General features: G+C 46.8%; 2 protein-coding genes across 5 annotated transcripts in view; one reads left to right on the top strand and one right to left on the bottom strand.

The window, feature by feature from the left end:
• BRAP (BRCA1 associated protein) overlaps positions 1-13,840 on the bottom strand; it is a 101,456-nt gene extending 87,616 nt beyond the window's left edge. The window contains exons 1-2 of one of the 4 annotated variants that reach the window (XM_081802213.1): positions 13,657-13,840; positions 1,607-1,671 (exon numbers count right to left, since the gene is read on the bottom strand). The gene's annotated coding sequence lies outside the window, so the exon portion shown is untranslated. Of the gene's footprint in view, positions 1-1,606; positions 1,672-4,270; positions 4,563-13,656 lie in introns of those variants that run through there. The other 3 variants (XM_081802212.1, XM_081802215.1, XM_081802214.1) reach the window with 3 other exon arrangements.
• ALDH2 (aldehyde dehydrogenase 2 family member) overlaps positions 3,945-14,476 on the top strand; it is a 29,157-nt gene continuing 18,625 nt past the window's right edge. Inside the window, exons 1-2 of the mRNA XM_081802218.1 lie at positions 3,945-4,129; positions 13,836-13,940. Coding sequence (XP_081658344.1) covers positions 4,004-4,129; positions 13,836-13,940 — 231 coding nt within the window. The 5' untranslated portion in view covers positions 3,945-4,003. The remainder of the gene's footprint in view (positions 4,130-13,835; positions 13,941-14,476) is intronic.

Here is a 14,476-nt window from a genome sequence, read left to right as displayed (position 1 = left end):
GAACACAACATGAAGTTTCCTCAAAAAATTAAAAATAGAACTGTCATGGGGCACGTGGGTGGCTCAATCAGTTAAGCGTCCAACTTTTGATTTCGGCTCAGGTCATGATCTCAGGATCATGGGATGTAGCCCTGCATGGGGCTCTGAGCTCAGTGGGTCTGCTTAGGATTCTCTCTCTCTCTCTCCCTCTGCCCCTCCCTCCTGTGCACACACTCTCTCTAAAATAAATAAATAAATCTTAAAAAAAAAGAAAGAAAGAACTACCATATGGTTCAGTAATCCTACTTCTGAGTATATATCCAAAGGAAATGAAACCAGGATTTTGAAGAGATATCTGCACTTTCACGTTCACTGTAGCATTATTCACAATAGCTGAGATACAGAAAGAACCCAAGTATCCAGCAATTGATGAATGGATAAAGAAAATGTATATAAATACAATGGAATATGATTCAGCCATGAGAAAGAAAGAAACCCTGCCTTTTGCAACAATATGGATGAACACTGAGGGCGTTACACTAAGTGAAGTAAGTCAGACAGAAAGATAAATGCTGTATGATCTCTTATTATATTTGGAATCTAAAAAAGTCAAACTCAGAAAGGTGGTTACCTGGAGCTAGGTGATGAAAGAAATGGCAAAATATTGGTCAAAGGGTAAAACCTTCTAGTTATAAGATGAATAAGTTCTGGGGGTCTGGTACAGCATGGTGATTACAATGACCAGTATTGCATTTTATACTTAAATACTTGAAAGTTGCTAAGAGAGTATATCTAAAATGTTCTTACCACATACAAGAAGAAATGGTAATTATATAAATAACATGATGGAGGTGTTAGCTAATGCAATGGTGGCCATTATTTTGCAATACGTAAGGGGATCCAACTGTGAACTTACACAATGTTATATATCAATTTTATCTCCATAAAGTTGAAAAATAACAGAAAAATAAGAGACATTTAAAAAATAATCTGAGGGGTGCCTGGGTGGCTCAGTCATTAGGGCGTCTGCCTTTGGCTCAGGTCATGATCTCAGGGTCCTGGGATCGAGCCCCGAGTCGGGCTCCCTGTTTGGCGGGGAGTCTGCTTCCCCCTCTCCCTCTGCCCCTCCGCCTGCTTGTGCTCTCTCTCTCATTCTCTCAAATAAATAAATAAAACTTAAAAAAAATAAAAAAGAAAATAAAAAATAATCTAAGTGGAAGAGGCTTTCTAGGCATGACATAAAAGCCAGAGACATAAAAGAAAACACTAAACAGGGGCTCCTGGCTGGCTCAGTCAGAAGACCATGCAACTCTTGATCTTGTGGTCATAGGTTCCAGCCCCATGATGGGTGTGGAGATTACTTAAATAAATAAATAAATTAGAGAAAATAAAACACTGGACAACCCCCCTCCCAAAACAACACCAACAAAAAAAACCCTTAAGACAAAAACAAAACCAAAAACAGGCATCAACTAAGTAAAAAGATCAAGGACGATTGGCAGAAAATATTTGCACCATATATGAAATGACCAAATGTTAATTGCATTGATATATATATAAAGCACCTACAAATCAAATCAGTTTTAAAGAAACCAACAACAAACCAATGGAAAAATGAGCAAGGTACCTCAACAGTTTGTAGCAGAGGAAGAAGACATGACTTCATGTAAGCAAAGATGTTCAAGCTCAGTCCTGAAAAGGGAAATGCAAATTAATGTGATAGTGAAATGCTATTTTTCACCTATCTGATTAATAAAGCTTAAAAAAACTTGATAAATTGTATTGGTGGGGTGTGAGGAAACTCATATATGATAGTGCGGGGGGAAGGCACTGTAAATTAATCAAACCTCTATGGAGGATAATACAGCAATATCTACAGTTAACCCTTGAACAATGCAGGGGTTAGGGGCACTGGGGATAACAAAATACCCCCATGCAGTCGAAAATCCACATGCAACTTTTGACCCCCAAAAACTTAACTACTAATAGCCTATTGTTAACCAGAAGACTTATTGATTGCATGCATAAACAGTCAATTAACACACATTTTGTGTAATATATGTATTATGTACTGCATTCGTACAATAAAGTAGGCTGGAGAAATGAAAATGTTAAGAAAATAAGGAAAAGAAAATATATTTACAGTCCTGTAAACAATTTGCAAGGAAGTAGACCTGCACAGTTCAAACCCGTATTGTTCAAGAGCCAACGTATAATTAATGTTGTAAGTATCCTTTGATTTAGCAGCTGTTTCTATGAGTTTCCCAAGTAAGTCAAGGATATAGACTGTTTATAATGGCAAAAGGTTGGACACTGTTTATAATGGCAAAAGGTTGGACACAACCTAAAAGCCCATCCACAGGAAATTCATTAAATAAAAATGGTACATGAATCCAATGGAATTCTATGTAACAGTTAAAGAGAATGGGGACACTTTTATTGTGTGCTGGTGCAGAACCATCTCCCAGACACATTATTAAGTGAACAAAGCAAGATGTCTTGGGGAAGGGGAAGTGGGGGCTGAGTGCTGCATTTAGAAAAGAGGGAGGTTCACTTTTCAGTTTATCTCTGCCCCCGATCTCCAAACCTACTGCCCCTTCTTCGGGGCACACATCTCATTTTCCAGACTCCTTTACACAGAGGAACGACCAAGTGACTGAAGACCCAATGAAACAGGCTCAGACACAAAAACTTCCCCTGTGCCATCCTTAATGCTCTTTTCTCCTCTGGTTGTCTGAAATGACACTGAGCTCCACCGTGACTTTGGGAATCAAGTATTAACCTCAGAGTCATACTCGGAAAAGAGCCTGGGTCCGGGGGCTCCTGCCTGGAGGGGAACATCTGTGTGAGACACAACGTGAGCAGGGACTTTATTGTATGTAGTCACTGAAATTTGGTGGCATATCTGCTATAGCAGCTCTGTTAATTATTTTGTTATCCTTTTGCTATCACATTAGCTCTTTAAGGCAAAACAAAACACACACACACACACACACCCCACACATACCTCACATACCATGTGCGTCTCCTTCAGACCTTAGAACACCTTTGTCTGGTACTTAATACCCGGCATTGGTCAACCTCTTCAGCCTTAGCTCCCATGGCTGGAGCCTCAGTAGTAACAACCCATACACTTGCTGCCTAGATCTGCCCCTTTCCTCTGCTCCTCTTCTGTCAAAACACAGCCCAGATCTTCCTGCCAGGTTTCTTCACCTCCTCCTCAGACTTTTGCTGATATTACCTGGTTGAAATGCACACAGCTGACCTTGTATCCATCCTTCTTCCTAGGCGAACCTGCTGATTCCTCCCTGTCTCCCCAGTGCCCAGCTCCAGGATGTTCCCGGAATTAAACAGTTTGCAAGATCCTTGCCCCCACCCCTGCTCTCTTGTAGTCCATTAGCCATAGAATGAGAAACCAGTGAGTTTAAGATGCAAATCAAGCAAGCCATCCTTCTGTGAATTCCTCACCACTCTGTGTAAGATCTTCCGAAGACAATTCAGGTCTCACCTGTCACTTTCCGACCAAAGGATTTAAAAGCAGTGCTCTCTGCTCCAACTGTGTCTTCACCCTATTCGGTATCTTCACATTCCTTACCACTCTCCGAAATTACCTCGTGTTTAGTTTAAGGTCGGCCTCCCTCACTAGAGTGTAAGCCCGCGTAAGTCAGGGCCAGGGTTGCTCCGGGTCAGGCCTGTCCACATTAGGGTTCAGGCACACACACAGAATTCGCGAGGTCGGGTTATTGCGTATACCCGGTGCGCCACGCAGGGGGCGGTAGCGGGGCACAAAGGGGAACCGAGTGGGAGCAGCCCAGGGCCGGGGGCCGCAGTGGGCGCCGCCGGCCGGGCAGCTCCGCCCGAGACCCCGGGGGAGGTGGCGGGCACGCCCCCTGCGCCCCGCCCCGCGCCAGCCCATTGGCGGCCGCGCCAGGGGCGGGGAGAGGTCGCGGTCGCCGTGACCCCCACAGCAGCGCCAGCCGGCGGCCGGGCACACACGGTCCTGCACGCCCGCGCCCTCCGCAGCATGTTGCGCGCCGCTGCGCTCGCCGCCGCTGGCCTCGGGCCCCGCCTGGGCCGCCGTCTCCTGTCGGCCGCCGCCACCCCGGCGGTGCCGGCCCCCAACCAGCAGCCTGAAGTCTCCTACAACCAGGTGAGGCCGCCGGCCCCGGGGCTTTGTTCTCTCGGGGAAAAGGAGCCCGCCGGGTGGGAAGGCCTTGGGTCTCTTTGGGCCCCAGTTTACCCACCTGGGGCTCGAGAGGTTTGCTGCATTCGGGCTTTACGCACACCTTACCTTCCTTCCCGCGAGCATTTTGGCCCCTTCACCGCCGCTGACAACCCCTGTTCCATTCTCCGGCTGTGACTTGGGCCGCTTATTTGTTCTCGTCCGGCCGCCGTCCGTTTTCCTGCGCCAGCTCTCGGGGTTCCATTCTCCGCCCCTCGGCCTCTTAGTCACCGCAGTGTCTGCAGAGGGCTTTCACTATCACCCACCCAGACGAGATTTCCAACAGAGTCCGGCTTAGCGGGACCTTTTCTGTCTTTTCCTTAGTCATTTCTTATCCCTTCATTCTTGCCCACGTCCAAGGAAGTCCAAAAGGAAAAACAAGAAAAGGAGGGGGCCTTCTCGGCTGAAGTTCACCCATTCGCTAAGGAAAAGGCCAAGGCCCCTCGGCCGGGAGCGCCCACGTCCACTGCTGGGAATGGGGAAAGGGTGCGGGACCTTCCGCCTCCGGGGCGCCATCCGCAAATGGTGTCCGCGCCCTCCAAGGACCAGGTTTTCTTCCAGCAAACCAAGGAGGGGCTTTCCAGGATCACACCGATTCCCAGAGGCCAATTTCTTGCTCAAGCAGGACTTTGGAATAGTCTCTCTTTTGATCTTTGAGTTTGGGTAAGGCGCTGGAATTCACAGAGAAGGAAATCGTTGTGAAAAGAGTTCGTTTTGTATGTGCAACAAATTGCCCTTCTGTGAGCTTCCCATTTCTTCTTCTGTAAAGTGGGAAGTGGGTGAGTCAGCACGGGGCCTGGTACATTTGGTGAGCACTTACAGCAATAACAGCTATTCTCTGTGCACCTGGCACCATTCTGTTTTGTTGTTTCATCCTTAAAACAGCCCAGTGAGGTGGGCACTGTGATCATCTCCATCATTATAGATGAACAGCCTGAGTTACAGAGAGGTTTCGTGAGTTGCCCAAAGATTGAAGCCAGTAGCAAAGTTGGGATTCACATCTAGACTCCCAAAAGAAAGCCTCTAATCAGAACATTCTGTGCTACTATTGATGCAACTCGGGGTTGGAATAGAGGGGTCACTGTTGATTTAGGATGCCATAGAGCTGATCCCTGGCCGACTACTTTCAACAGTGGACCTGCTTGTCTGGCCCAGAGCTGGGCTGCAAAGGTGCACACAGGTGGTGGGTAAAGGCACATCTGTGTGATTGTAAGGAGTTACAAATGGTCATTTGCGAGGGAATAAAAACAAAAGATAAAATTTCCTTTGGGTAACACAAGCCCCAAATGCAGCAGTTGTTGTTCTTTTGGTAGGCTGCTTAATGAGTTCATGCTTGGAAGACTTGAACATCAGAAAAATCACACGGAAATATCCTTAAGGGAAAGGTGTCAGCACCCCAAGCCTTTGTGGACACAAGATGTAATTAAGATCTTTCTCCTTTGTGGTCACATGGAAGTGAGGAAATGGCAGCCAAACGTTAAGTGTCTTGTAGATAGCGTGAGTCCTGCTCTCCAGACTTAGTCTGGGGATGTGAGTTGGAGAGGAGTGCAGTGTCCCTGCAGCTTCTTTCCTTTATCACATTTTTTGAGATCATAAAAGTAACAGTTGCTCACTGTAAAAATACAGAGTACTGTAAAACTGCCCCCCATCCCCCATTGCACTACCTCCAAGAGCACTGTTAACAGGGAGGTCCGTAATCTTGCATTTTCTGTGTGTCTGTGTGTGTGTGTGTGTGTGTGTGTGCACGCGCGTGCGTGCACGCGCACGCAAGCATGCACCAGATTTTTTTTTTTTGCATAAATGCGATACTAGCACTTACTGTTTGAAACACTGTCTCATTGAACAATGTATGTGAGTTACCTTTCTCAGTCAGTACATTCATATCTTTTTTATTCTTCCCAAGGTTGCAATGCATCGCACCATGTTGGAACTGACACTTCTTAAAGTTCCTTGGGCTGTTTTCAGTGTTGCTTTGTTGTTAACCCTGCTGGCAAGCATGCCAAAGCCTAATCTGAATATTTTGAGTCTCTAGGAGCCAAGGGCTCTAGGAACAAACTAGATCATATTCCTGGACATTTCCTGGGGTGTTACTGGGTCCTTGAAGTTCAATGAACATTCTGGAGTTGAGCTTCCCAAAAAGGAGCTCTTCCAATAGGCTTTGAAGTTGCTTCTGCAGGCTAGGTTTTCTTGCCAAGGGCATTTGCCGGTGTGTGTGGGCTTTTGGGGAACGTCACACTTCAGACTTGTTGGGTCTCACCTGGATGGGTGGGAGGGGTGCAGACAACAGGTCTTCTCCTTCCTACCTCCTTCTCTCAATCCAAAAGAGGTTGAGGGGGCTGGTTTGGTCCACCTTCCTGGGGTCCTCTTGCCTCTACTTGTCTTGGGTGAGGCCGCAGGGTGGAGTAAACTTATTGGATGGGTTAGTTAGATTTCAGGACATGTTCTTCTCCCCCCACTCAAAAGCAGGGACCTGTAGGGGGAGCTGATGATGGCCAAGCTTCTTGAAGATCAACATTTCTTATCCTTGGCGATTTCAGGGCCACATCTCTGTCAACAAACTGATTTTCATTTTTCATTCTGTTTTTCTTTCCTGACTTGGAGAGTAATTAAGATCTAGAAAGACAACCCAAAGGAAAACCCAAGGGACTGTGGCTTCAGCAAAGTAACCTCTCTGGATGAATGTGACTAATACTTTCATCTGCAGCATCACCAATTCATGTTGGTTGATAATAAATACCCCGAGTTAAGCTTTGCAGATTTTATTTTATTTTATTTTTTAAAGATTTTATTTATTTATTTATTTATTTTTAAATGTTTTATTTATTTATTCATGAGAGTCAGAGAGAGAGAGAGAGAGGCAGAGGCAGAGGGAGAAGCAGGCTCCCCACCTAGCAGGGAGCCCGATGCGGGACTCGATCCAGGACCCTGGGATCATGACCTGAGCCGAAGGCAGATGCTTAACCATCTGAGCCACCCAGGCGCCCCAAGATTTTATTTATTCATTTGACAGAGAGAGAGGAAACACAAGAAGCAGGGGCAGTGGGAGAGAGAGAAGCAGGCTTCCCGCTGAGCAGGGAGCGTGATGCGGGCCTCGATCCCAGGACCCCGGCATCATGACCCGAGCCGAGGGCAAATGCTTAACGACTGAGCCACCCAGGCGCCCCAAGCCCTGCTTATTTTAAAAGCTCCTGAAGTTAAGCCCTACTGGTTTTCAAAGCCAGGTATTATGGGGACTTGTCTTCCCAATGTGAGTCCCCAGTGCCTGGTGTGCCTAGTGTAGGGTCTGATCTCTTGCATTTGCTTCTCCACACTTGTGGTGTCCCTCCCCTTTGTGGTTAGTCTTGCCAGGGGTTTGGTTCCCAACTGTGTCTTTGACCTTCCTACCCTTTTCAGTGTGGCCTCCTGTCCATGATGAACTGTGGAAGGTCTGTTCTACCAGTCTTCAGGTCGTTTTCAGAGTTCATTGCACAGATGTAGCTGTTATCTTGGTATGTCTGTGGGACAAGGTGAGCTCAGGATCCTCCCACTGTGCCATCTTCCTGACTCCCACGTTGGTTGATAATAATAATGAACACCAGAATATTGTTAGAGACCACGTTGCACTCTGGACTCAGACTGCCTGCCGCTCATTGGCGTTGACTTGGGCAGGTTCATTCATTCAACAGACATTTCCTGAGTACTCCCAGTTCCAATGAACAAAACAGACAGGAATCCCTGCCTGTGGGAAGTTTGTGGCCTGGATAGTAGAGACAGACAAATAAGTGAAATGCATAGTATGGCCAAGGCAATCAGCACTATGGAGAAGAACAAGGCAGGGAAGAGGGGGATACGGAGGGTGGTATAATTATTTAACTCTGTACCTCAGCTACCACATCTGTAAAATGGGGTAAAAATCCCATCTACATCCTAGGGTTGCTGTGAGGCTGGAGTGAGTTCATCCTTATACCGCCCTTAGAAAGTGTCTGGCTCATGGCTGTGGGGGGTGTCCATGTTCACACAGCCTTAAGTAAAAGCTGGGATAACAGTGATGCTGTTGAGCTTACGAGATAATGGTGATGTAACTCCATTATGTGGGTGCTGTTGTAGTTGTAATTTGTTTCCTGAAGGGGTGAGCTAGGTTCTGGTAAAGTTGAATGGGAGTTTGGGGTGGTGAATTCAATGTGTGTCTCTATTCTTAGCTTCTTGACCACAGCACTCAGGAACTAAAGAGAGAACTGACAAAAAGGAAATTAAGAAAGGATCTCCCTGTATAGAATTTTCTGGTTACAATATTAATACGTCCTCAGTACCAAAAGTCAAGCATTACAGAAGTCTGTGAGGTAGAACGCACTGGAAATATATATCGGCATGCACAGATGTTCATTGCCCCGTAGTTTACATTAGCAAAAACCTAGGAAGCCACCTTGCCATCCATGGGGAAATTGAAGAACAACGTGTACTGAGGTTATAGGAAGGAATAATTCAGTGCATGCAGTAGTTACAGGCATTAGCTGGAGCTATATGAATAATGGGTCTCAAAAACAATGTGTCAAGGTAGGAAAGGGTCTGGCATTCTGCAGATATGAAACTAATTAAACTACGCAAACAAACTCTTACACTGAATGTGAGTAGACCTATCTCTAAATAAAATGTATACAAGTGTACTGGAAGGAATATGCGCATTGGTGTGAGGGTGCTGAGTGCCTTGGGGAGGGGGGTGCTGCATAGAGAATCTGTTTGCAGGTAGTAATTAAAGGGAACTTTATTTAAATGTTTTATTTCATTAAAGCTAAGTAACCTGTAAGCAAATTTAAAAAGAAAAAAGAAAGTGACAGGCCTCTGATATCCCACACCTGCAGATAATCACTGCTAACAGGTAGTATATACAGAAGAGAAATTTGATTTTCCTTGGGAGATTCTTACATAATGAGCCAAAACTTATGTTGGATTAAGCAGTGGTTTGAAGTGGCTTTGGGCTGAATGAGTCACGTGAAATATCCCCATACTGACCATACTGGTTTTATTGCTTGTGAAAGAGTTTTAGGATCCTCTGTAGAAATAATAGATTCAGGTAACCCAGAGAATCAGAGGATTTCACCAGACTCCCCTTGGTACCTCTACTTCTAACAATATATTATATTATAAATGAACACAAATGCCTTTCATTACCTCCTGCCTCCCCAGAATCTCTGTATCTCTGGAAACACACAGAGTTACAGGTGACTGGGCTCTAAGAAGGTTTGTGGTGTTGAGATCAGGTGGAAAGGACAGATGTGTGTGCTGTGGACATGCGTACAGGTCCCCTGATCGAATAATTGTGATTACTGATCACTTAGGAACTGGCAGGCCCTGTGCTGAGGATGTATAACTACATTTTCCCTTTTATCCCTCCCAACAACTGTATGAAGCAGGTATTGTAGCTGTTACAGATGAGGGGAACTGAGGCTCAGGGAGGTCACATTAAGTAGCAAGTATGAAACCAGGGTTCAACTCTGACATGTGTGCCCTTAGCCACATTCTGTGCTACCTCATGACCAGGCCCTATGGTCAAAAGAGGATGTCAGTTTTTTTTATTTTTTTAAGATGTATTTATTGGGACCGTCGGGTGGCTCAGTCAGTTAAGCATCTGCCTTCAGCTCAGGTCATGATCCTGGGGTCCTGGGATGGAGTCCCACATCGGTCTCCCTGCTCAGTGGGGAGCCTGCTTCTCCCTCTCCCCCTGCCTGCCGCTCCCCCTGTTTGTGTGCCTGTTCTCTCTCTGACAAATTAATAAATAAGGGGCGCCTGGGTGGCTCAGTTGGTTAAGCGACTGCCTTCGGCTCAGGTCATGATCCTGGAGTCCCTGGATCGAGTCCCGCATCGGGCTCCCTGCTCGGCGGGGAGTCTGCTTTGCCCTCTGACCCTATCCCCTCATGTGTTCTCTCTCATTCTCTCTCTCTCAAATAAATAAATAAAATCTTTAAAAAAAAAATAAATAAAAATCTTTTTAAAAAAGATTATTTACTTGAGAGAGAGAGAGGTGGGGAGGGGCAGAGAGAATCTCCAAACAGACTCCCCACTGAGTGTGGAACCCAACGTGGGGCTCCATCTCACAACCCTGAGATCATGACCTGAGCCGAAGAGTCGGATGCTCAACCGACTGAACCACCCGGGCGCCTGAAGGATGTAAATATTTAGGGGACTACTGAACTTAAACATTTGAAATCAGAAGGGAGGAGCTGTGTTTCTTTCTTTCTTTTTTTTTTTTTTAAAGATTTTATTTATCTGAGAGAGAGAGAAAGAGCACGGGTAGGGGGAGCAGCAGAGGGAGAGGGAGAAGCAGACTCCCCGCTGAGCAGGGAGCCCGATGCGGGGCTCGATCCCAGGACCCCGGGATCATGACCTGAGCCGAAGGCAGACACTTAACCGACTGAGCCACCCAGGCGCCCCAGAGGAGCTGTGTTTCTGTTCACATGTGTATTCCCAGCCCTAGCACGGAGATCAGAAATATGATTGCTGCTCAGTAAATATTTATTGAAGGCATGAATCGTTGCCATTTATGAAACCATGTTTATAATTTTGTGTTCCAGTAGCAAGGAATGGGAACACAGTATTTCCACTCAGAAGGGGCTTTTTCAAAGAATTTGGGAGTTAACATGAATAAGAATGTGAAGACATGCAGGGAGGGCTAAAATTATCCAAGGGAAGTGACTGCAGCAAGGTAGAGGTTGCCAAATGATAAGCCCAGAGAACATAAACAAATTGAAAGCATGACTGCCAGGCCAACAGTCCACAGTAGAACCCAACTTCCCATGGTGAATGTGGTGAAAAATCCAGGAGTGCAGAGTGAAAGGCCCTGGGTGCTGAGGAGAGGAGGCAAGGGCTCTGGTCAGGTGCCAGAATGTCTCCAGCAAGCCTGGGGGAGGTGGCTGCCTTTGGCCTTATTACTAAACTAACCCTGAGGTTTAGGGAGCCTGATGAGGGACTCCATCCCAGGACCCTGAGATCATGACCTGAGCCGAAGGCAGACGCTTAACCACTGAGCCACCCAGGCGCCCCCCCCCCTTTTTTTCCAAAGATTTTATTTATTTATTTGAGAGGGAGAGAGCATGAGAGAGACAGAACACGAGCAGGGGGGAGGAGCAGAGAGTGAGGGTGAAGCAGACTCTCCGCTGAGCAGAGAGTCCAAAGATGGGAAGGTGGGGCTCGATCCCAAGGACCTGGGATCATGACTGAGCCTAAGGCAGAGGCTTAATGACTGAGCTACCCAGGGCCCCACAAATCCCCAATTCTATCATGCATCAAAGCTTGAATCAAAATCTTTCTAGAGTGCATCCTGTCTGCCAAATTGGAGCTACTGAACACCACTGAACCTGTTTTTGGAGACCTTGCACAGATGATGACTGTCCAGTGTCTTGGTGTGGGGGTGGCACTGGAATGTCACTCTGTCCTCGCCTTGGTTAGGCCTCCTCCCTGGGGTCCGCAGCTTCTAGGCACCCACCACACCACCCAAGTTTCTGGAGGCAGCCCAAGGATCACGTTACCCTCTAACTCAGCAGTTTTCTGATATTTATACGGTCATCTGTCCCAAGTTCGCAGAGATGCGCATCCTAGGCTGTTTGCTGCAGCAGTGCCAACAGGAATAGTGAAATCCGTCCTAAAAGGGCACGTGTGGGAAATGCTTATACCAGATTTGAGGCTGGGAAAGTGAGCCCTGGTAGACCCTTTCCTAACCAGCTCCTTCCTGTGCCACCTGGTCCCACGGGCACCGCCACAGCATGGCACACTTACTTCCCCCGAAGCCCGGAGCATACACCTGGAGCCCTCACGCGCCGTCTGGGTACTGCGGTGGTTCTCACTACAGAGTGAGGTGAAGTGCCGTGCCCCATGTGACACAACTAGGATCACAGGAGCCCTGGATTCATCTTTGGCCCTGGCCAAACTCCCGACTTTGCTTGGTGGCTTGGTCTTGTTTGTGGTCCTAGACTCTGGCCCAGAGTAACTGGAGATGACCCCCCAGGGTCCTGAGCCAGAGCCAGGCCATGTTGGGATGCTGGGGCCAAGGAGAGCCCTTGAGGAAGGAAGGCAGAGTGGCCTTGAACTGACGTTCACCCTGACTGTGACCTTTGCTCAGCCCTGGCGAAGTGACCAAGTGTCCCCGACCCTCAGACCAGCTTCCCCATCCGGAAGGGGAACAGCTTGCTGGGAGAGTTTTCCCTGGTCTCCCTTGAGGCCATTGCCTGGCTCTTAGAAGCAGAGAGTGAATTTTGGCACTTGATGAAGCAGCTTTAGATAAGGACCTTTTCTCTGAGTGAATGAAGAGGGTTCCATCCTCCCCTGACACTGGCCTCATTAAACCAGTGAACAGTCTCTTTCCAGACGTGGTTGCAGTTAATCCTCACAACAGCATTAGCAATGATTGCTGCCAGGCGCTGAACTGAGGGCTTCTTCACGGGACCTACCCTGCTCTCTGATTCCATGTCCTAGCACTTCCTTCTTGGTTTGCCAGTTAACTCTGGTCACTTTTGTTTTTTCTCAAATGCACCAGGCTTATTCCTACCCCAGGGCGTTTGCACTTGCTCTTCCTGCTGCCTGGAGTGCTTATCCTCCTACTCTTCCTGTGGCTGGCTCCTTTTCATCAGTCAGGGCTCGAGTGAAATATCTGCTTATCAGAGAGACCCTCCTGACCATCCCATCTAAAGTTCTCTGTCTTCCCCCACTTTAGTACTCTTTGTGGGTCCTATTTTCCTCCTTTGTACCTACCACTGCAATCTGAGGTTGCCTTGTGTATTGCTTCTCTACCTGCTTCTCTACACCAGAACACCAGCTCCATGAGTGAGAAAGGTCTTTATTGGGTTGGGTTGCCACTGTGTCCTCAGCCTTAGAACAGTGCCTGGCCCATCACAGGTGTTCACTACATGTTTACTGAATGGTCAAAGAATAATCTGACCCCGTTCTCACAACAACACTGTGCAGTAGTGTGCTAGAGGAGAGATGGTTGCAAATTCTTTGCTGCTCCTCCCAAGGAGTAGTGGAGGCTCTCTCCCCTCCCCGAGATCTGGACTGGGCCTGTGACTCACATCGACCAGTGAAGCTTGGTGGCAGAAATGAGGCTGTGTGACTTCAGAAGCTGGATCTTAGGAAGCCTTTCAGCTTCTGCGTGGGTCTCTCAGCACACTGTCTGGGGAAGCCAGCTGTCATTGGAGAAGGCTGACGAGCCTGAGTCTGCCATATAATCAGGAGACCCAAGCAGACATATATGTGATGCAGAACCCCTCGTGCACATCCAGCCCCGTGCACCCTTGCTCTGCAATCCCATGAGCCATCCCAGCCAAGCCCTGTGCAGCTGAGCCTCATTAGTGGACACGATTGTGAGAGGATGATGGATCATTTAAGCCACCAAATTTTGACATGTTGCACAACAGTATGGAAAACTGATATGGTAGACACATTCTCTTCATTTCTCAGATCAAAGAAACGAAAGGCAAATGACTTACCCGAGGTCGCTTGGCAGAGGGGGCATTCCAACCTGGTTGTCTCCAGGGCTGGGGCTTGAAACTTCACACCACATCACTCTGAGGCTAATTCATATGTGTTCTGATTTTCTTTCTCCCACATCGCTGGTTGTCAGTGTAGGGTTGAGAGCCGGTCCTGAGAACTTTCTTCCTTCTCATAGATCTTCATAAACAATGAGTGGCACGATGCTGTCAGCAAGAAAACATTCCCCACCATCAATCCATCCACCGGAGAAGTTATCTGTCAGGTAGCTGAAGGAGACAAGGTGAGAACTGGTGACCTACCTCGGGGCGGGAGCAGGCAAGGGTGGTTTCATTGTGTACTTTATATGTTTTTATGTGGTTGAAACTTTACCAGGTGTGTATTATTTTCATAACTCAAAAATGCCAATGAACATCTTTTGAGTAAATGAATCAACAGAAACTCTTCCTTCCAACAAAGGTGCTAGATTATACCCGGGTTCAATAATTCACACAGTGGTAGAATTGTAGACTTGGAACTAAATTTGGGAACATCTAATCCAATCTCTCTTTTCTAGACCTAGAAGTTGAAGGTCAGAGAAGGGTGGTACACATCTAGATGGAGGAATCTTGTGGACTAGAATTTGGGTCTTCTGAGATCTAGTCTGGTGTTGGTGGTGTATTTACATTATGTTGGAATTATACCTACTTGCAATAAAAAATAGTTATAATAATTTTACAACTTAAAAATTAGACTTTTAGTAAAAAAAATTTGTTTTCAAATTATGGAGCATTTATTTTATTTTTTATTTTTTATTTTTTTAAATTTTATTTTATTGTT

The sequence above is a fragment of the Leptonychotes weddellii genome, chromosome 13 (genome assembly GCF_054177405.1).
Source record: "Leptonychotes weddellii isolate Sample4059 chromosome 13, ASM5417740v2, whole genome shotgun sequence".
Classification (NCBI taxonomy): domain Eukaryota; kingdom Metazoa; phylum Chordata; class Mammalia; order Carnivora; family Phocidae; genus Leptonychotes; species Leptonychotes weddellii.
This window is presented reverse-complemented; position numbering and strand designations above follow the sequence as displayed.